General features: G+C 44.2%; 2 protein-coding genes across 3 annotated transcripts in view; one reads left to right on the top strand and one right to left on the bottom strand.

Moving 5' to 3' along the window:
- Positions 1-15388, bottom strand: part of MICAL3 (microtubule associated monooxygenase, calponin and LIM domain containing 3) — a 346852-nt gene that overhangs the window by 319570 nt on the left and 11894 nt on the right. Inside the window, exons 4-5 of the mRNA XM_044991795.1 lie at positions 8848-8995; positions 7581-7697 (exon numbers count right to left, since the gene is read on the bottom strand). The gene's annotated coding sequence lies outside the window, so the exon portion shown is untranslated. The remainder of the gene's footprint in view (positions 1-7580; positions 7698-8847; positions 8996-15388) is intronic.
- Positions 6491-15301, top strand: LOC123352091 (tubulin alpha-8 chain). Of its 2 annotated transcripts, XM_044991838.1 has the most exons (6): positions 6497-6628; positions 8562-8681; positions 10547-10769; positions 12542-12690; positions 13236-13916; positions 14993-15301. In XM_044991838.1, exons 2-6 carry the CDS (start codon positions 8679-8681, stop codon positions 15284-15286), a joined length of 1350 nt encoding a protein of 449 aa, XP_044847773.1. In that variant the 5' UTR covers positions 6497-6628; positions 8562-8678; the 3' UTR covers positions 15287-15301. The 2 variants fall into 2 exon arrangements, with proteins under 2 accessions (XP_044847763.1, XP_044847773.1); XM_044991828.1 differs by lacking the exon at positions 8562-8681 and having other exon boundaries at positions 6491-6628.

The raw sequence follows: 15388 nt of genomic DNA on the forward strand, positions 1-15388 counted from the left end.
CAAAATAGTTTGGCAGGTGTTCCTAGCACAGCACGGGCTCTTGTTTTGTTGACTCAGCACAGACAATGTTTGCGGATCTCCCATTGTCCTAGACAATGACCCATGCTTTGAAGTTAACAACCTTGTCATCTAAAGTTCTAAGGCTTCAATCATGGTTGATGGGGCATCCAATTACAGAGACATGAAAAGGGAGGAGGTGTTGCCTTATATATTAAAATGTATACACTTGGACTGAGATTGAGATAGAAATAAGAGACAGACTTGTTGAAAGTCTCTGGATAAGGATAAAAGGGGTAAAAACAAGGGTGATGTCATGGTAGGGGTCTACTACAGACCACCAAACCAGGAAGAAAAGGTGGATGAAGCTTTTTTTAAACAACTAACAAAATCATCCAAAGCACAGGACTTGGTGGTGATGGGGGACTTAAACTACCCAGACATCTGTTGGGAAAATAACACAGCAGGGCACAGATTATCCAACAAGTTCTTGGAATGCATTGGAGACAATTTTTTATTTCAGAAGGTGGAAAAACCTACTGGGGGGAGACTGTTTTAGATTTGATTTTGACAAATAGGGAGTAACTGGTTGAGAATTTGAAAGTGGAAGGCAACTTGGGTGAAAGTGATCATGAAATGGTAGAATTCATGATTCTAAGGAATGGTAGGAGGGAGAACAACACAATAAAGACAATGGATTTCAAGAAGGCCAACTTTAACAAACTCAGGGAGTTGGTAGGTAAAATCCCTTGGGAAGCAAGTCTAAGGCCTGGTCTACACTAGCACTTTAATTCGAATTTAGCAGCGTTAATTCGAATTAACCGTGCACCCGTCCACACCAGGAAGCCATTTAGTTCGACCTAGAGGGCTCTTTAGTTCGAATTCGGTACTCCACCCCGACGAGGGGAGTAGCGCTAAATTCGACATGGCTATCTCGAATTAGGCTAGGTGTGGATGCAAATCGAACTTACTAGCTCCGGGAGCTATCCCACACTGCACCACTCTGTTGACGCTCTGGACAGCAGTCCGAGCTCGGATGCTCTGACCAGCCACACAGGAAAAGTCCCGGGAAAATTTGAATTCCTTTTCCTGTCTGGACAGTTAGAATCTCATTTCCTGGTTGGACATCGGGGCGAGCTCAGCAGCACCGGCAGCGATGCAGAGCTCTCCAGCAGAGGAGTTCATGTAATCTCTGAATAGAAAGAGGGACCCAGCATAGACTGACCGGGAACTTTTGGATCTGATTGGAGTGAGGGGCGAGGAGTCTGTGCTTTCGGAGCTGCGCTCCAAATAACGGAATGCAAAGACCTACGAGAAGGTCTCCAAAGCCATGAGAGACAGAGGATACAGCCGGGATGCAACGCAGCGCCGCGTGAAAATCAAGGACCCCAGACAAGACTACCAAAAAAACAAAGCGGCAAATGGACGCTACGGAGCCTGCCACCACTGCCCCACCAGTGACCATGGACTCTGACGATGGGACAGTGTCGACGGCCAGTTCCTCGGCAATGTTCGCGGACGGGGAAGATGAAGAAGAGTTTCTGGAGGACGAGGCAGGCGACAGCGCTTACAACGCTGGTTTCCCCGACAGCCAGGATCTCTTCATTACCGTCACGGAGATCCCCTACCAACCCTCCCCGGCCATTAACCCGGATCCTGAATCAGGGGAAGGAGCAGTCGGTAAGTGCTTTAACCATGTAAACTTTTATTCTTAATATAACAGGAATCTGAAGTATGTGAAAAGGAGGTCTCTCTATATATGGGGATAGAACAGAAATCCTCCTGGGAGATCTCCACGAAGCTCTCCTGGAGGTAATCGAAAAGCCTCCGCAGGAGGTTCCTGGGGAGAGCTGCCTTACTGGGTGCTCCGTGGTAGCACACTTTTCCGCGCCAGGCTTTCATGAGGTACTCAGGGAGCATTGCCTCCCCGAGCACGGCTGCGTAGGGCCCTGGTTTGTGCTGGCTTTCACGCAGCATGCGCTCTCTATCTCCTTCAGTGACCGTCCTCAGGGTGATCTCGCTCGGAGACTCCTGCATGTAATTAGGGGAATTACTGTAATGTTACGCCTGGTCCAAAGTATTTTTAAAAAATCTCCAGACAGACGGCATAGCAGAGACTCAGCACGCTGCTGCGTGACGAGCGTAACGGAAAGCCAAAGAATCAAATGGACGCTCATGGAGGGAGGGGGGACTGAGGACGCAAGGTATCCCACAGTTCCTGCAGTCTCCGAAAAGGATTTGCATTCTTGGCTGAGCTCCAAATGCTTCTAGGGTCAAAAACAGTGTCCGCGGTGGGTCAGGGCATAGCTCGGCAATTTACGCAGCCCCCCAACCACCCCCAGAAGTGAAAGGGAAAACAATCCTCTCTTGACTCTTTTACATGTCACCCTATCTTTACTGAATGCTGCAGATAGACGCGATGGTGCAGCACTCAACACCAACATCCTTGCTCCCCCCCCCGCCATGGGTGGCTGATGGTACAAAATGACTGGTACCCGTCCTCATCATCAGCCTATTGACACATGGGGCAGTGCAAAAGGACTGGTAACCATGCAGACTACCATCCGTTAGGTCGATCAAGGGCGCCTGGCCCTAATTTTTCCTGGTAGATGGTACAATATGGCTGATAACCATCGTCATCATCGCAACAGGGGGCTGAGCTTCATCAGCCCCCAACCCTTCATGTGTAAAGAAAAGATTCAATTGCCCCTGGACTAGCAGCAGGATGCTGGGCTCCTCTCCTCCACACTCCTTAATGTCCTATCTGGACTATCATAGCAACTGGAGGCTGCCTTCCACTCATTTCTCACTAACAAGTCACTGTGTCTTATTCCTGCATTCTTTATTACTTCATCACACAAGTGGGGGGACAATGCTATGGTAGCCCAGGAAGGCTGGGGAAGAATGGAATGAACAGGTGGGGTTGTTGCAGGAGCACCCCCTGTGAATAGCATACAGCTCATAATCTATGCAGGATCTGACACAGAGCAGCTGTGCTCTCTGGTTCTCTGATACAGTGGTTCTCTAGTACACTTGCCCATATTCTAGGCAGGACTGATTCTATTTTTAGATACCAAAAAGGAGGGATTGACTCAGGGAGTCATTCCCAATTTTGGCTTTTGCGCCCCTGGCTAAGAGCAGCCAGGGGCACTTATGACAGCAGCAAATGGTGCAGTGCAAAAGGACTGCTAACCATGCCCATCTTATTACCAATTTATGGTGTGGTAGATGGTACAATATGGCTGGTAACCATCTCTGCTGTCATGCAAAAGCAAAAGCATGCTGCTGTGTAGCGCTGCTGAACCGCCTCTGTCAGCGGCATCTAGTACACATACGGTGACAGTCACAAAAGGCAAAACAGGCTCCATGGTTTCCACGCTGTGGCGTCTGCCAGGGCAATCCAGGGAAAACGGGCTTGAAATGATTGTCTGCTGTATACTGAAGGATACTAGAAAAGGGCAAATATAGTGCCCATCTATAAAAAGGGAAATAAGGACAACCCAGGGAATTACAGACCAGTCAGCTTAACTTCTGTACCCAGAAAGATAATGGAGCAAATAATTAAACAATCAATTTGCAAACATCTAGAAGATAATAAAGTGATAAATAACAGTCAGCATGGATTTGTCAAGATCAAATCATGGCAAACCAACCTGATAGCTTTCTTTGACAGAATAACAAGCCTTGTGGATGGGGGGAAGCGGTAGATGTGATATATCTTGACTTTAGTAAGGCTTTTGATACTGTCTTGCATGACCTTCTCATAAACAAACTAGGGAAATACAACCTAGACGGAGCTACTATAAGATGGGTGCATAACTGGTTGGAAAATCGTTCCCAGAGAGTAGTTATTAGTGGTTCACAGTCATGCTGGAAGGGTATAACGAGTGGGGTCCCGTAGGGATCGGTTCTGGGTCCGGTTCTGTTCAATATCTTCATCAATGATTTAGATAATGGCATAGAGAGTACACGTGGATGATACCAAGCTGGGAAGGGTTGCAAGTGCTTTGGAGGATAGGATTAAAATTCAAAATGATCCAGACAAACTGGAGAAATGGTCTGAAGTAAATAGGATGAAATTCAATAAGGACTAATGCAAAGTACTCCGCTTAGGAAGGAACAATCAGTTGCATACATACAAAATGGGAAATGACTGCTTAGGAAGGAGTACTGCGGAAAGGGATCTGGGGGCATAGTGGATCACAAGCTAAATATGAGTCAACAGTCTAACGCTGTTGCAAAGAAACCAAACATGATTCTGGGATGTATGAGCAGGAGTGCTGTAAGCAAGACACGAGAAGTAATTCTTCCACTCTACTCTGCGCTGATTAGGCCTCAACTGAAGTATTGTGTCCAGTTCTGGGTGCCACATTTCAGGAAAGATGTGGATGAATTGGAGAAAGTCTAGAGAAGAGCAACAAAAAATGATTAAAAGTCTAGAAAACATGACCTATGAGGGAAGAGTGAAAATGTTTTTGTGTGGTTTGGAGAACAGATGACTGAGGGGGGACATGATAACAGTTTTCAAGTACATAAAAGGTTGTTACGGAGGAGGGAGAAAAATTGTTCTTCTTAACCTCTAAGGATAGGACAAACAGCAATGGGCTTAAATTGGAGCAAGGTTTAGGTTGTACATTAGGAAAAACTTCCTGTCAGAGTGGTTAAGCACTGGAATAAATTGCCTAGGGAGGTTGTGGAATCTCCATCATTGGGGATTTTTAAGATCAGGTTGGATAGGTATACTTAGTTCTGCTTTGAGATCAGGGGACTGGACTAGATGACCTCTCGAGGTCCCTTCCAGTTCTATGATTCTATAACACGTTTAGTTACAGACATCCAGACAATTAGTTTTCCTGAACAATGTGACATCAAGTAAACTCTTATCCCAACACATATTAAAGTTAATTAAGAACAAAGATAGCAATCACACGAAACAGGTGAAGACAAAAACATCATCATTTCACTAGCTCTCATGCATTTAAAGCAATTGTAATTACTGGGCACATGCCAAGTACAGGTAATGCAATAACATCCCCTTTTGTTCTGTTCTAACAAGTGACTTGGTACATTTAACACTTCCTTGAAGGTGTGACCTTAGCTGGCTAGCTGTCAGCTGTCAGCGCCACAGCAAGTTAGAGCTAGAATTCTTGAGACCAACCAAGTTGCATTGGATCAAGAACGCCAGAACTAACTATTCTTCAACCATTGCATTAAAGCCTTATTGTTTGCTGGAAAAACATGGGAATTAAGTAGCTTTAAAAAAAATGGACAGAAAGAAAATCTCATATGGAATTCTTCCTTTGTAAAAGCATTTGTTGAACCAGAGATATAACTCTCCATAGTCAAACCAGTGGAAGGAGGCTTGGAAGCTTATGTAGAGTTCCAAAATGTAGACTGTATGTACCAGAAACAAAAGGGAACCGATCAAAACAAAATCCTCTCAAATATCTAAAAAATTATGAGTGGAATTAAAGGAAGATATAGTTAGATGCTGGGTGCCAGCACAGGCTCAAAAATTTACTAACTGATATTGGGTGAAGGTAGTCTACTTTTAACCTAAAGTTTAGGAATTATGTATTTAAATGGTTATTGTTTAAATGTCATGTTAAATGTAAACAGTATGGTTCTAAAGAAAGGAGGGAATGTAGACTCTTCCGATTCTAAGTAGTTAACTGTGCTGTACTGCTTGTAACCTGAGCTCTGACACTGAGACAGGTGTCCTCTTTCCTAAGCTCAGCCTGGAATAGAAACAGCAGACATTAACAGCAGCAGTAACTGGAAGCAAGACAAGTATCTTTGTCTGTACATCTGTCCATCCAGCCACTCCTTTGCTATAAACACTGCAATGAGAAGTGATTTCTCTCTCTCTCTGTTTGGGCAGATCAGTTGGACCGTGGCCCTCATGTTGCAGGGCATTGCTGATGTTCCAGCTGCCTGCATATCCAGAGAGAAGCAGTAAAAGTAAATCAGAACATGAGAGGAGAGGCAGATGGGAGAAAGGACAGAAGGGAAGCCATAGAGAGGACTGGGCAGCAGCTAAGACCACTCTGTGGTACAGCACTCTTTAAAAATGGTAAATGTACGTATTCTCTCTCTCAATTTTTTGTTCTATTTCTCTGTCCCTCTCTTTCCCATTCATTTGTTCTCTCACACTTGCTTGTTCGCAGGCATTGGAGGGTAGGAATGATTCTCATGTTCATGTAGCGGTTATTTGTGAAGGAATATGGAATTTGGATTGTAATTGAATACTGTGGTGTAGGGTTTGAATTGTTAGAGTGTGTGTGGGGGCATTAATGGTTAGTGGGTGTGGAATATGGGCTGATTCTGGGTACACTCAGATGTACTGTGTATGTAGGGATTTGTAGTGAAAGAATATGGGATACTTGGGGCAGGGATGGATTTTTATGTGTGTGTTAGTAAGGAGCTGGTGATGTAATAGGGCAGAGGTGGGAGGATTGTGACCTATTCCCTACCCTGCACTGTGACACTGAAGGATAGTAGCAGGTGTTTGGTGCATGGCTCAGGCCCCTTCCTAGCTAACAGCTCAGAGTGATACAACCGTGGAGAGAGCAGTATCAAAGGCTGCTACTGCTGACTGAGACGGGAAGCAAACACCACTGGCGACAACATGGTAAGGGGGGACTCTGGGAACTCCATACTCATCAAGGAAACAGGAGGATTCTGGGGGTGGGCAGAGTCAGGGAGATCTGCGATCTGCCCTATTGTGGAGCTTGATGAGGGGTGGAGGATTCAGATTGCTTTCTGCTTCAGTGTCTGGATTCGAAGCGGGGAGAGGGGGGATGAGACTAGAGACGGATGCCACTGAACTTGGTCAGGACTTCCTTGTGCTACATTGGATGGGCAGGGTGATGCTGGCCCCAACCTTGCAATATGGCACCCTTTTTGCTGCTGGGTGAGTTCTACATCTGGGCATTTTATTCTGCTCCATCCCTTAAGAGGCAGATTGAAACCCTTGAGCCTTGGAACTTGCCCTAATATGGTGAACCTCCTGCTTCTGTAGGAGGGCAAGTGGAAGAAGAGGAATCTGAGGATGGATGAACCCTTCCTATTCAATCCCTTTTCCTTACAAACCGCTATGCTGGCAGACTAGTAAAACAAAAAGATTAGAAAATCCAGATGACATGAAAGCGACCATGACAAATACATGTTGGCTTCATTCATCTTCTGTGTATATGGACCCACATGCTACTTTTTCCACAATCTATCACTTCAATCATCACAAAGGCAATACAACCAGACTAAAAATACAGAAATTTGCACCTGATTAATCCAGAGAGCTGGCATTTGGACTCTACAGTCTTAAAATATGTGAGCATTCCCCCATCACCGTGGGTCCAAGGCAACTTCAAGGGTGCCCACAGCTCCAGTTATGGCATCAGACCCATGGTGATCATCAATGGTTTGTGTCACAGAACACTGACATCACTAAGTAAAGGGGAGCATGTGAGGTTCAGAATGTGTCAGATACAGGCTGGGAAAAACATACTGAGGCAAATTCAGCTTCGGTAGAACTCCAATTAAATCAATGGAATTACAATGAAGATTTGAATTTGGTTCTGTACCTCTTAACTATTCCGTGGCTTCTGCTTGTGATCCTGTGTCTTTATTTTAGTAGCATAGAGTGGGTCTCATATTGAACAGTATGAGATTTGATAGTTGCATATTATTTGTAGAGTCCTCTAAACTCAAAAGAAATCATTTTAGAAATATACTTAACAAAATACTTATTTTTGTGAGTGTTTTTAATTAACTTAACCCTCCCCACCAACTACGATGTTCATCCCTCTACACTTGTAGGTGTTTGAATGTTCCTTTTTAAATGGGAAATAAACAAGGCATTTAATTATTGGAAGTTTCTTGAAAATTTATTAAAATCTCTCAGGGCTTCTTATAAATTCACCTGCAAATCGCACCTCATCTTGCATACCAATCTACGGCCGGAAGAGGGTTTTATTTTGGTCCCGAGAATTTTATTATTCTCCACTGGTACAGAGCTATGCTCTGGAGACCACTCCCACCACACCTGGATGCACACATGTGCAGGATCCTCATCTACTTAGGTGGACCCAACCTTACAACTGGGCTTGCTGCAGCAAGTACATCTCAGAAATAACAGTACAGATGCAGCTAGAGGATTTAAATCTACCTCAGTACAGTTAAGACCTACACCAGCTTGTGCTGCACATGACTGCAAACACGACAGGGTCTGCTTTTATCAAAGAACAGTGTGGATAGAAGGCCTGATCCAAAGCCTACTGAAGTCAATAGGAGTCTTTCCACTGACTTGGGCTTTGTATCAGATCCACAGTTAGTAAGAGCAAATGTGAGCCCCAGACTCTTAGAAAAGAGATTTGAAATATGAGTTGAGAAAAGGGTCAGGATTTAAATATCCTATCGGGATCAGTTTACAATGCTAGGGACTCTGAGGAAATACTATGCTCTTCACTGTTAAAGCTATAGTGACCTATTTTAAAGCAGTTTACTTTGAAAACCCTGGTTTCAAAGCTCCTGTTTCTATTGACATTTTTGTCCTTTTGTGTTAGAGTATTTCCAAACTGTAGCTGGTCTGAGACTGAACTGGGATTGGTGCAGATCACTTCTGACACTGGGAGTCACCAGTGCAAGCTGGCTGAGAGGAAGAGCTGAGATATTCACAGGAAATGGTCAGGGTTTCAAATCAGAGGGACTGAAAACTCTGAACAGTGGGGAGGGGAGCAGATCTGTGGTCTCTATTAGTCATAAATCAAGCCATACTACTAAGTCTCTCGGAGCAATCGCCCAAGAGTGTGAGTCTGTGAAGAAATAGAAAGGTTTAAAAGGTTGACTCACCTGTAGCTTCTCGAGGAACAGTGGCTCTGTGGTGGGTTTGCTGCTTTGTCTCAGAAGGTTCCAGAGGGTTATGCTGGGCTTTTAAATGTGGTTCTGGTCTGCAAGTCACTCTGTAAGAGCCGTATCAAGGGCTCAGCATGCTTCCTGTCTTTTTGAATCAACAACATATTTGTTCAGTTTACAAGGAAAGAGCTGTTTTTCTAACTCACAACCCTGTACACTCACACTGGGATCCAACAGACAAGCTAGGGTCTTTCTTTATGGTGCAACATCACCAGTAATTAAGATTTTCCAGATCAAAATACACCTCCAGTGATACCTAAATATCCCCAGATTACACCTTCAACTACTCCAGTGTCTGTGCAACCCCATCATCTCCTAGCTCCATGTGCTACCTCTGCCCACAGGCACTGCTCCCGCAGCTCCCATTGGCCACAATTCCTGGCCAAAGGGAGCTGCGGAGCCGGTGCTTGGGGTGGGGGCAGCGTGCGGAGCTAGGAGCTGAGTGAGGGATATGTTGCCGCTTCTGAGGAGCAGCAAGGAGCCGGGCCAGGAGCCTGCCTCCCCACCAACCCTGCCCCCCCCCAGTACTCGCGGGGGTCCCGGGCCAGTCCCCCCCATGAGCATCTGTGGCTGTCTCCCCCTCCCTGCCCCCAAAATTTAGTCAGGGGTATACAGAACAAGTCATGGACTGGTCACATGAATTTTTGTTTACTGCCTGTGACTTGTCCAGGACTTTTACTAAAAATACCCGTGACTAAAATGTAGCCTTATTTATATCCAATAGCAGTGCTTTCCCAGATGGAGTTTTGAAATACATTCTCCTGTGCAGACCATTGGGGCAAGAAACATTTGTTTTGTTTAGCATGTAATAGCTATTTTTATTTTTTGTTTTACTGTTCTCTAATTAAAGTGTCTGTCTGCTATTGTAATAACTATGTTCATAATTCAATATTCAAGCATGTGTTCACAATATGATGTGATGATGCCAATGGATGAGCCATGTCTAAACATGCAGGGTATAAGTCCATGGGTATGTAGGAATGCCCAGGAATATTCGTTTCACATTTGGAGAGTCATAAGTCTTTTCTTGATGTCAGCTCTTCTCAGTCTCCAGCCCAGCCTGCCATAAGAGGGTTAAGGGATCAGAAGACACTGCACCCCTCTTGAGTTACATATGGTTGGAAAATGCCACACTGCTGTATCAGGTCCCAGCTAGGAATAAAAATAAATGGATCTAGCACATGCTCCTCAGCTGGAATTTATCATAGTCTGGATAGGAGCAAGATAGCATATGATGTACATGTATGTATTTTTATGTTTGTATGTGTATACATGTACATGAGGGCATGTATCTGGTGTGCACAGGCATGAGTGCATGCCTGCAAATTTCCAGTTTTCTTTGTGTTTTACTGTTTATTTCCTTGCATAGCTCTGCAGCAAAACACTTTAACCTTTGTATTTGTAAACAGCATTTGCAACTTTTACTGCAGGCAGAGAACAGTGGCTAAGTCCCAGTTCCATGGGTCCTTGCGTGCACCGCTTCTTGCTGTACATATGACGTTAGGGAATGCAAACCAACTCAGGTGGAGGTTGATTTCAGAGATCTGAATAATAATGTACCAGACACTAATAACTATTAAGGAGAAGGAGGAGCAATGTGCTTTGGTTCTCCTGACCTTTCCTCTTCTCCCTACAGCGTGAGTGCATCTCTATTCATGTTGGCCAGGCTGGAGTTCAGATTGGCAATGCATGCTGGGAACTCTTCTGTCTGGAACATGGCATTCAGCCAGATGGCACCTTCAAGAATCAGCCCAACAAAGTCAACAACGATGACTCCTTTAATACATTTTTCAGTGAAACAGTCACAGAAAAGCATGTGCCACGGGCTGTCATGGTGGACTTGGAACCGACAGTAGTAGGTCAGTATAGAATTAACACTGGAAAATGGAGAAGAGCCTTCTGTGCGTCAGTATTGTGTTTCTCCAGTGTATCATGGGAACAACTCTGTCTTTGTATCTTGGTCTAATCACTAGGCTGGGATAAAATTAGTCAACCTAACACTTTTAGTGCCCGATTCTATTCGTAACTCCATTATATCAATAAGGAGAAGATACCTACAGGATAGTTAGGGTAGAAACGTCAGCTAGACTAAACTTTGATAGTGGTGCTGCTACCTTTCAACATCCTGGATCAATAAGGCGCCATGCTTAAATAGCTATCCACTTAGTTTTACATCTGCTCTTCATAAGAGTGTCTAAGTCTCTGATTTTGTTTGTGATATTTTCCATTGCTGTCTAGGTGTTGTTTTCTTCCTACTCAGATCAAAGACAGGAGAATAAAGTGGTGGGTTTTCCTGAGAATTTCCCATCCCTTTTTAGGGGGAACCGTCATCTTATTCCTGCAAATCTCGCTCTTTTCTGATGGCTTGTCCTCAGAACAGACAGGTGATTTCTTCTCTGGCTGGGTACAACTTCCATAAATTGACCAACTGCTAAACCAAAGTGACTGGCTTAGAAAACAGCCTTCATTTCTCTCTCCAGAAAGTACAGCACCTCATCTTTGTGAGATACATTAGCTTTTTGCTGGGATTCCCTCCAAGACCTTTTCCACTCCACCTTGTTCAGTTCTAAGAGAACATTTAATCCAGTTTGACTCTGGATTTCATTACTCAGGCTCCTTTATTTGGCATACAGCAAAGCTATGCTGAGTTGATCAGACTCAAGCATCGGGGGTGGGTATAGGGCCTACCACACATCCAAAGTTACACAGGCCAATGGTTCTCAACCAGGGGTATGCATATCCTGGGGGTACACAGAGGTCTTCTAGGGTGTACCTTAACTCATCTAGATATTTGCCTAGTTTTACAACAGGCTACATAAAAAGCACTACTGAAGTCAGTACAAATTAAAATTTCATACAGACAGACTGGTTTATACTACTCTATATACTATATATGAAATGTAAGTACAATATTTATACTCCAATTAATTTATTTTATAATTATATGGTAAAAATGAGAAAGTAAGCCATTTTTCAGTAATAGTGTGCTGGGACACTTTTGTATTTTATGTCTGATTTTGTAAGCAAGTAGTTTTTAGGTGAGGTGAAACTTGGAGGTATGTGAGACAAATCAGACTCTTGAAAGAGGTACACTAGTCTGGAAAGGCTGAAAGTCACTGATAGAGACAATCTCTTCCTTTACATACATTTACACATTGCACTTGCTGTACATTAAATCACACATTTTTAATTGGAATGGTTACTCTGCAGGAACCAAACCCTGTACAGCATGCTCTGTCCATGTGCTGTTCACCTGGAACCCGATCTTTACATTCCAAGTTTATCTTGTCCATAGTCCGTAACATCAAGGTGGTGCTGCTTATCTTAGCAAGCACAGACATCCTGAATCCAGCAAACAGTTTGTCAAGCCCTTATTTACAACTTAACCTTCCATTCACCTTCCCAATTATGCCCACTAAGAAATGAGCCAAGTTACTTATGTTAGGCCAGACCGACACTTTCTACCAGTGTCCTGAAAGAGAATAAGACCCAAGTTTATTTCCAACACTCAAGTCTTCCTTGCCTCACATTATACAGCACAACCAGTTAGCAATCAGAGGTGTTCAACAGAACTCATCTACATTGGAGTGTGTCCATTCCAGGCCTCTCAGAGTTTTTCTTTCTTGGACAGATGAAGTGCGGGCTGGTGCTTACCGTCAGCTTTTCCATCCAGAACAGCTGATCACTGGAAAGGAGGATGCAGCTAATAACTATGCCCGTGGTCACTACACCATTGGTAAAGAAAGCATTGATCTGGTGCTTGATCGTATCCGTAAGCTGGTAAGTGCCAGTACTTTTGAAACAGGACTTGAGGTTGTTGTGAAGGAAAGGGAACAGATAGCTCCTTTTGCTCCTGATAGTGTACTTTGTTCAGAGCTGAGACCGTCAGATCCATGGGGATTCCATTATTGGTCCAAGTGAGAAAAGGGTCTATAGGTCTGACAGTCAGACAGATGCTCTTTAAAGGTGGTTCTTGGGATTAAAACCTTCAACTTTATTGTGGTAACAGCAAGCCAAGACTGATATTTCTTGGTATGCGAGGAGTTAGCTAAATATCTGTTCACTTTGTTTTAGTAAACCTAGATTCTAGAGGTATGAATTTCACCAAGTTAAACTCCATAGACAGAGTCTGATTTATATTTCATGGATTGGGCTGTTGAAGGAGAGCATAGGAGAGAGCATTAACAAGTCTTTTCCCAGCAAGACCTGGGCTGATCTCTGTCCTGTGTTTTGGATGCAGATGTCCCAGCTTCAATCTTAGAATGTGCACATGGAAGTCTCAGAGATTTAGACTGATTCCTTTTGTTCTCTGTTTGGCTTTTCAGACTGATGCCTGTTCTGGGCTACAGGGATTCCTGATTTTCCACAGCTTTGGTGGGGGCACTGGCTCTGGCTTTACCTCCTTGTTGATGGAACGCCTCTCCCTGGATTATGGCAAGAAGTCCAAACTGGAGTTTGCCATCTACCCAGCCCCTCAAGTCTCCACTGCAGTAGTGGAGCCGTACAACTCCATCCTGACCACTCACACTACCCTGGAGCATTCAGACTGCGCCTTCATGGTGGACAATGAGGCCATCTATGACATCTGCCGTCGCAACCTGGACATTGAGCGCCCCACTTACACCAACCTTAATCGTCTCATCAGCCAGATAGTCTCATCAATCACTGCCTCTCTGCGCTTCGATGGTGCCCTCAATGTGGATCTGACAGAGTTTCAGACCAACCTGGTGCCCTACCCTCGCATCCACTTCCCCTTGGTGACATATGCACCCATCATCTCCTCTGAGAGAGCCTATCACGAGCAGCTGTCAGTGGCAGAAATCACCAGTTCCTGCTTTGAACCCAACAACCAGATGGTGAAGTGTGATCCCCGTCATGGAAAATACATGGCTTGCTGCATGCTGTACCGCGGTGACGTGGTCCCCAAAGATGTCAACGTAGCTATTGCTGCCATCAAGACCAAGAGAACTATCCAGTTTGTGGACTGGTGTCCAACAGGCTTCAAGGTGAGAGGGACAAAGACACACTGGCACTGTATATTAAAGGGACATTGTCAAGTAGTCCAGCCCAAATTGTGATTTCAACTCTTGAATGTTTTCCATTTGTGAGAAAAGGGAATGGTTAGAAGTGTGTGTGTGTGTGTGTGTGTAATCTTCAGTTAGTCCTATGGAAAATGGATGTGTCCTATTTACATATCCTACTTACACAGTCTCTTAAGGAGTCACCTAGCTGGCTGGCTGGAAAAAAGTCCACTCTGTAAGAGTTAAAGTGTTTAGCAGATGGGGAGACTGTTCCTCTAGACTATCAATGTTTAATTAAAAGCAAAAAAATCAGAGATATATAGTACTCATATTTCATTTACCAGATTTTTTTTTGAGAGCCTCCAGTTTCATCAGTCATCACACAAGTGATTATGCTCCCCCTGCTGGCTACGCAGCAGCATGGACAGACCTGGTTTCCAGAGCAATTCTGACAACAGCAGTAATGGAAAAAAAACAAAAACACACACACAAAAAAAATCTATTTTTCTCATACGTATTAATGGGCTCTGAATTTGAAGATTTGTAGATGGAAAATACTTACTGTATTAGTTCACATGGAATAGCTGTGGGCTCAGAAAGCAGCAGCAGTTAAAAAAAAGCAAGTAAGATGCTGGTGTGCATTAAAAAGAGAGAAAAAATAATACGGATGATTATAATGAGATTCAACTGAACTCTTTCATTTGGGGTCCTGTCTCCATTTTTGGTTGCTCTCCCTTCTTCTTATGTGCTATAGCTGAGAATGGGGTAGTCCAGAAAAAGGTAACATGGATGACGTTTGCCATTAGGGTAATTTCAATACTGTGGTTTGAGATCCCCATCCCCTAGGGTAACCAGACAGCAAGTGTGAAAAATCAGGACAGAGGTTGGGGGGTAATAGAAGCCAATATAAGAAAAAGACCCAAAAATTGGGACTGTCCCTATAAAATTGGGACATCTGGTCACCCTACCATCCCGTCTTCCCAACCCATTTATTTTATTTTTGTTGTCTCTCTTGATCCCTCTTTTATCTCTTTCTCCTCCATCTTTAATCTTATTTCCAGGTTGGCATCAATTACCAGCCTCCTACAGTAGTTCCTGGGGGAGACCTGGCCCAGGTGCAACGTGCCGTCTGCATGCTAAGCAACACCACAGCCATCGCCGAGGCCTGGGCCAGGCTGGACCACAAGTTTGATCTGATGTATGCCAAGAGGGCATTTGTGCACTGGTATGTTGGTGAAGGCATGGAGGAAGGGGAGTTTGCAGAGGCCCGAGAGGACTTGGCTGCACTGGAGAAGGACTACGAGGAAGTGGGAACTGACTCATTTGAAGAAGAAAATGACGGGGAGGAATTTTAAAATACACTTTGTTATTCAATAGCACTGGATTGTCTCTGTCTCTCTTTACTGCATGTGTCTGCATTCCTGTCTGGTATCTTCTCCATGTGTTTGTAATATATA

Source organism: Mauremys mutica, chromosome 1, assembly GCF_020497125.1.
Source record: "Mauremys mutica isolate MM-2020 ecotype Southern chromosome 1, ASM2049712v1, whole genome shotgun sequence".
NCBI lineage: Eukaryota > Metazoa > Chordata > Testudines > Geoemydidae > Mauremys > Mauremys mutica.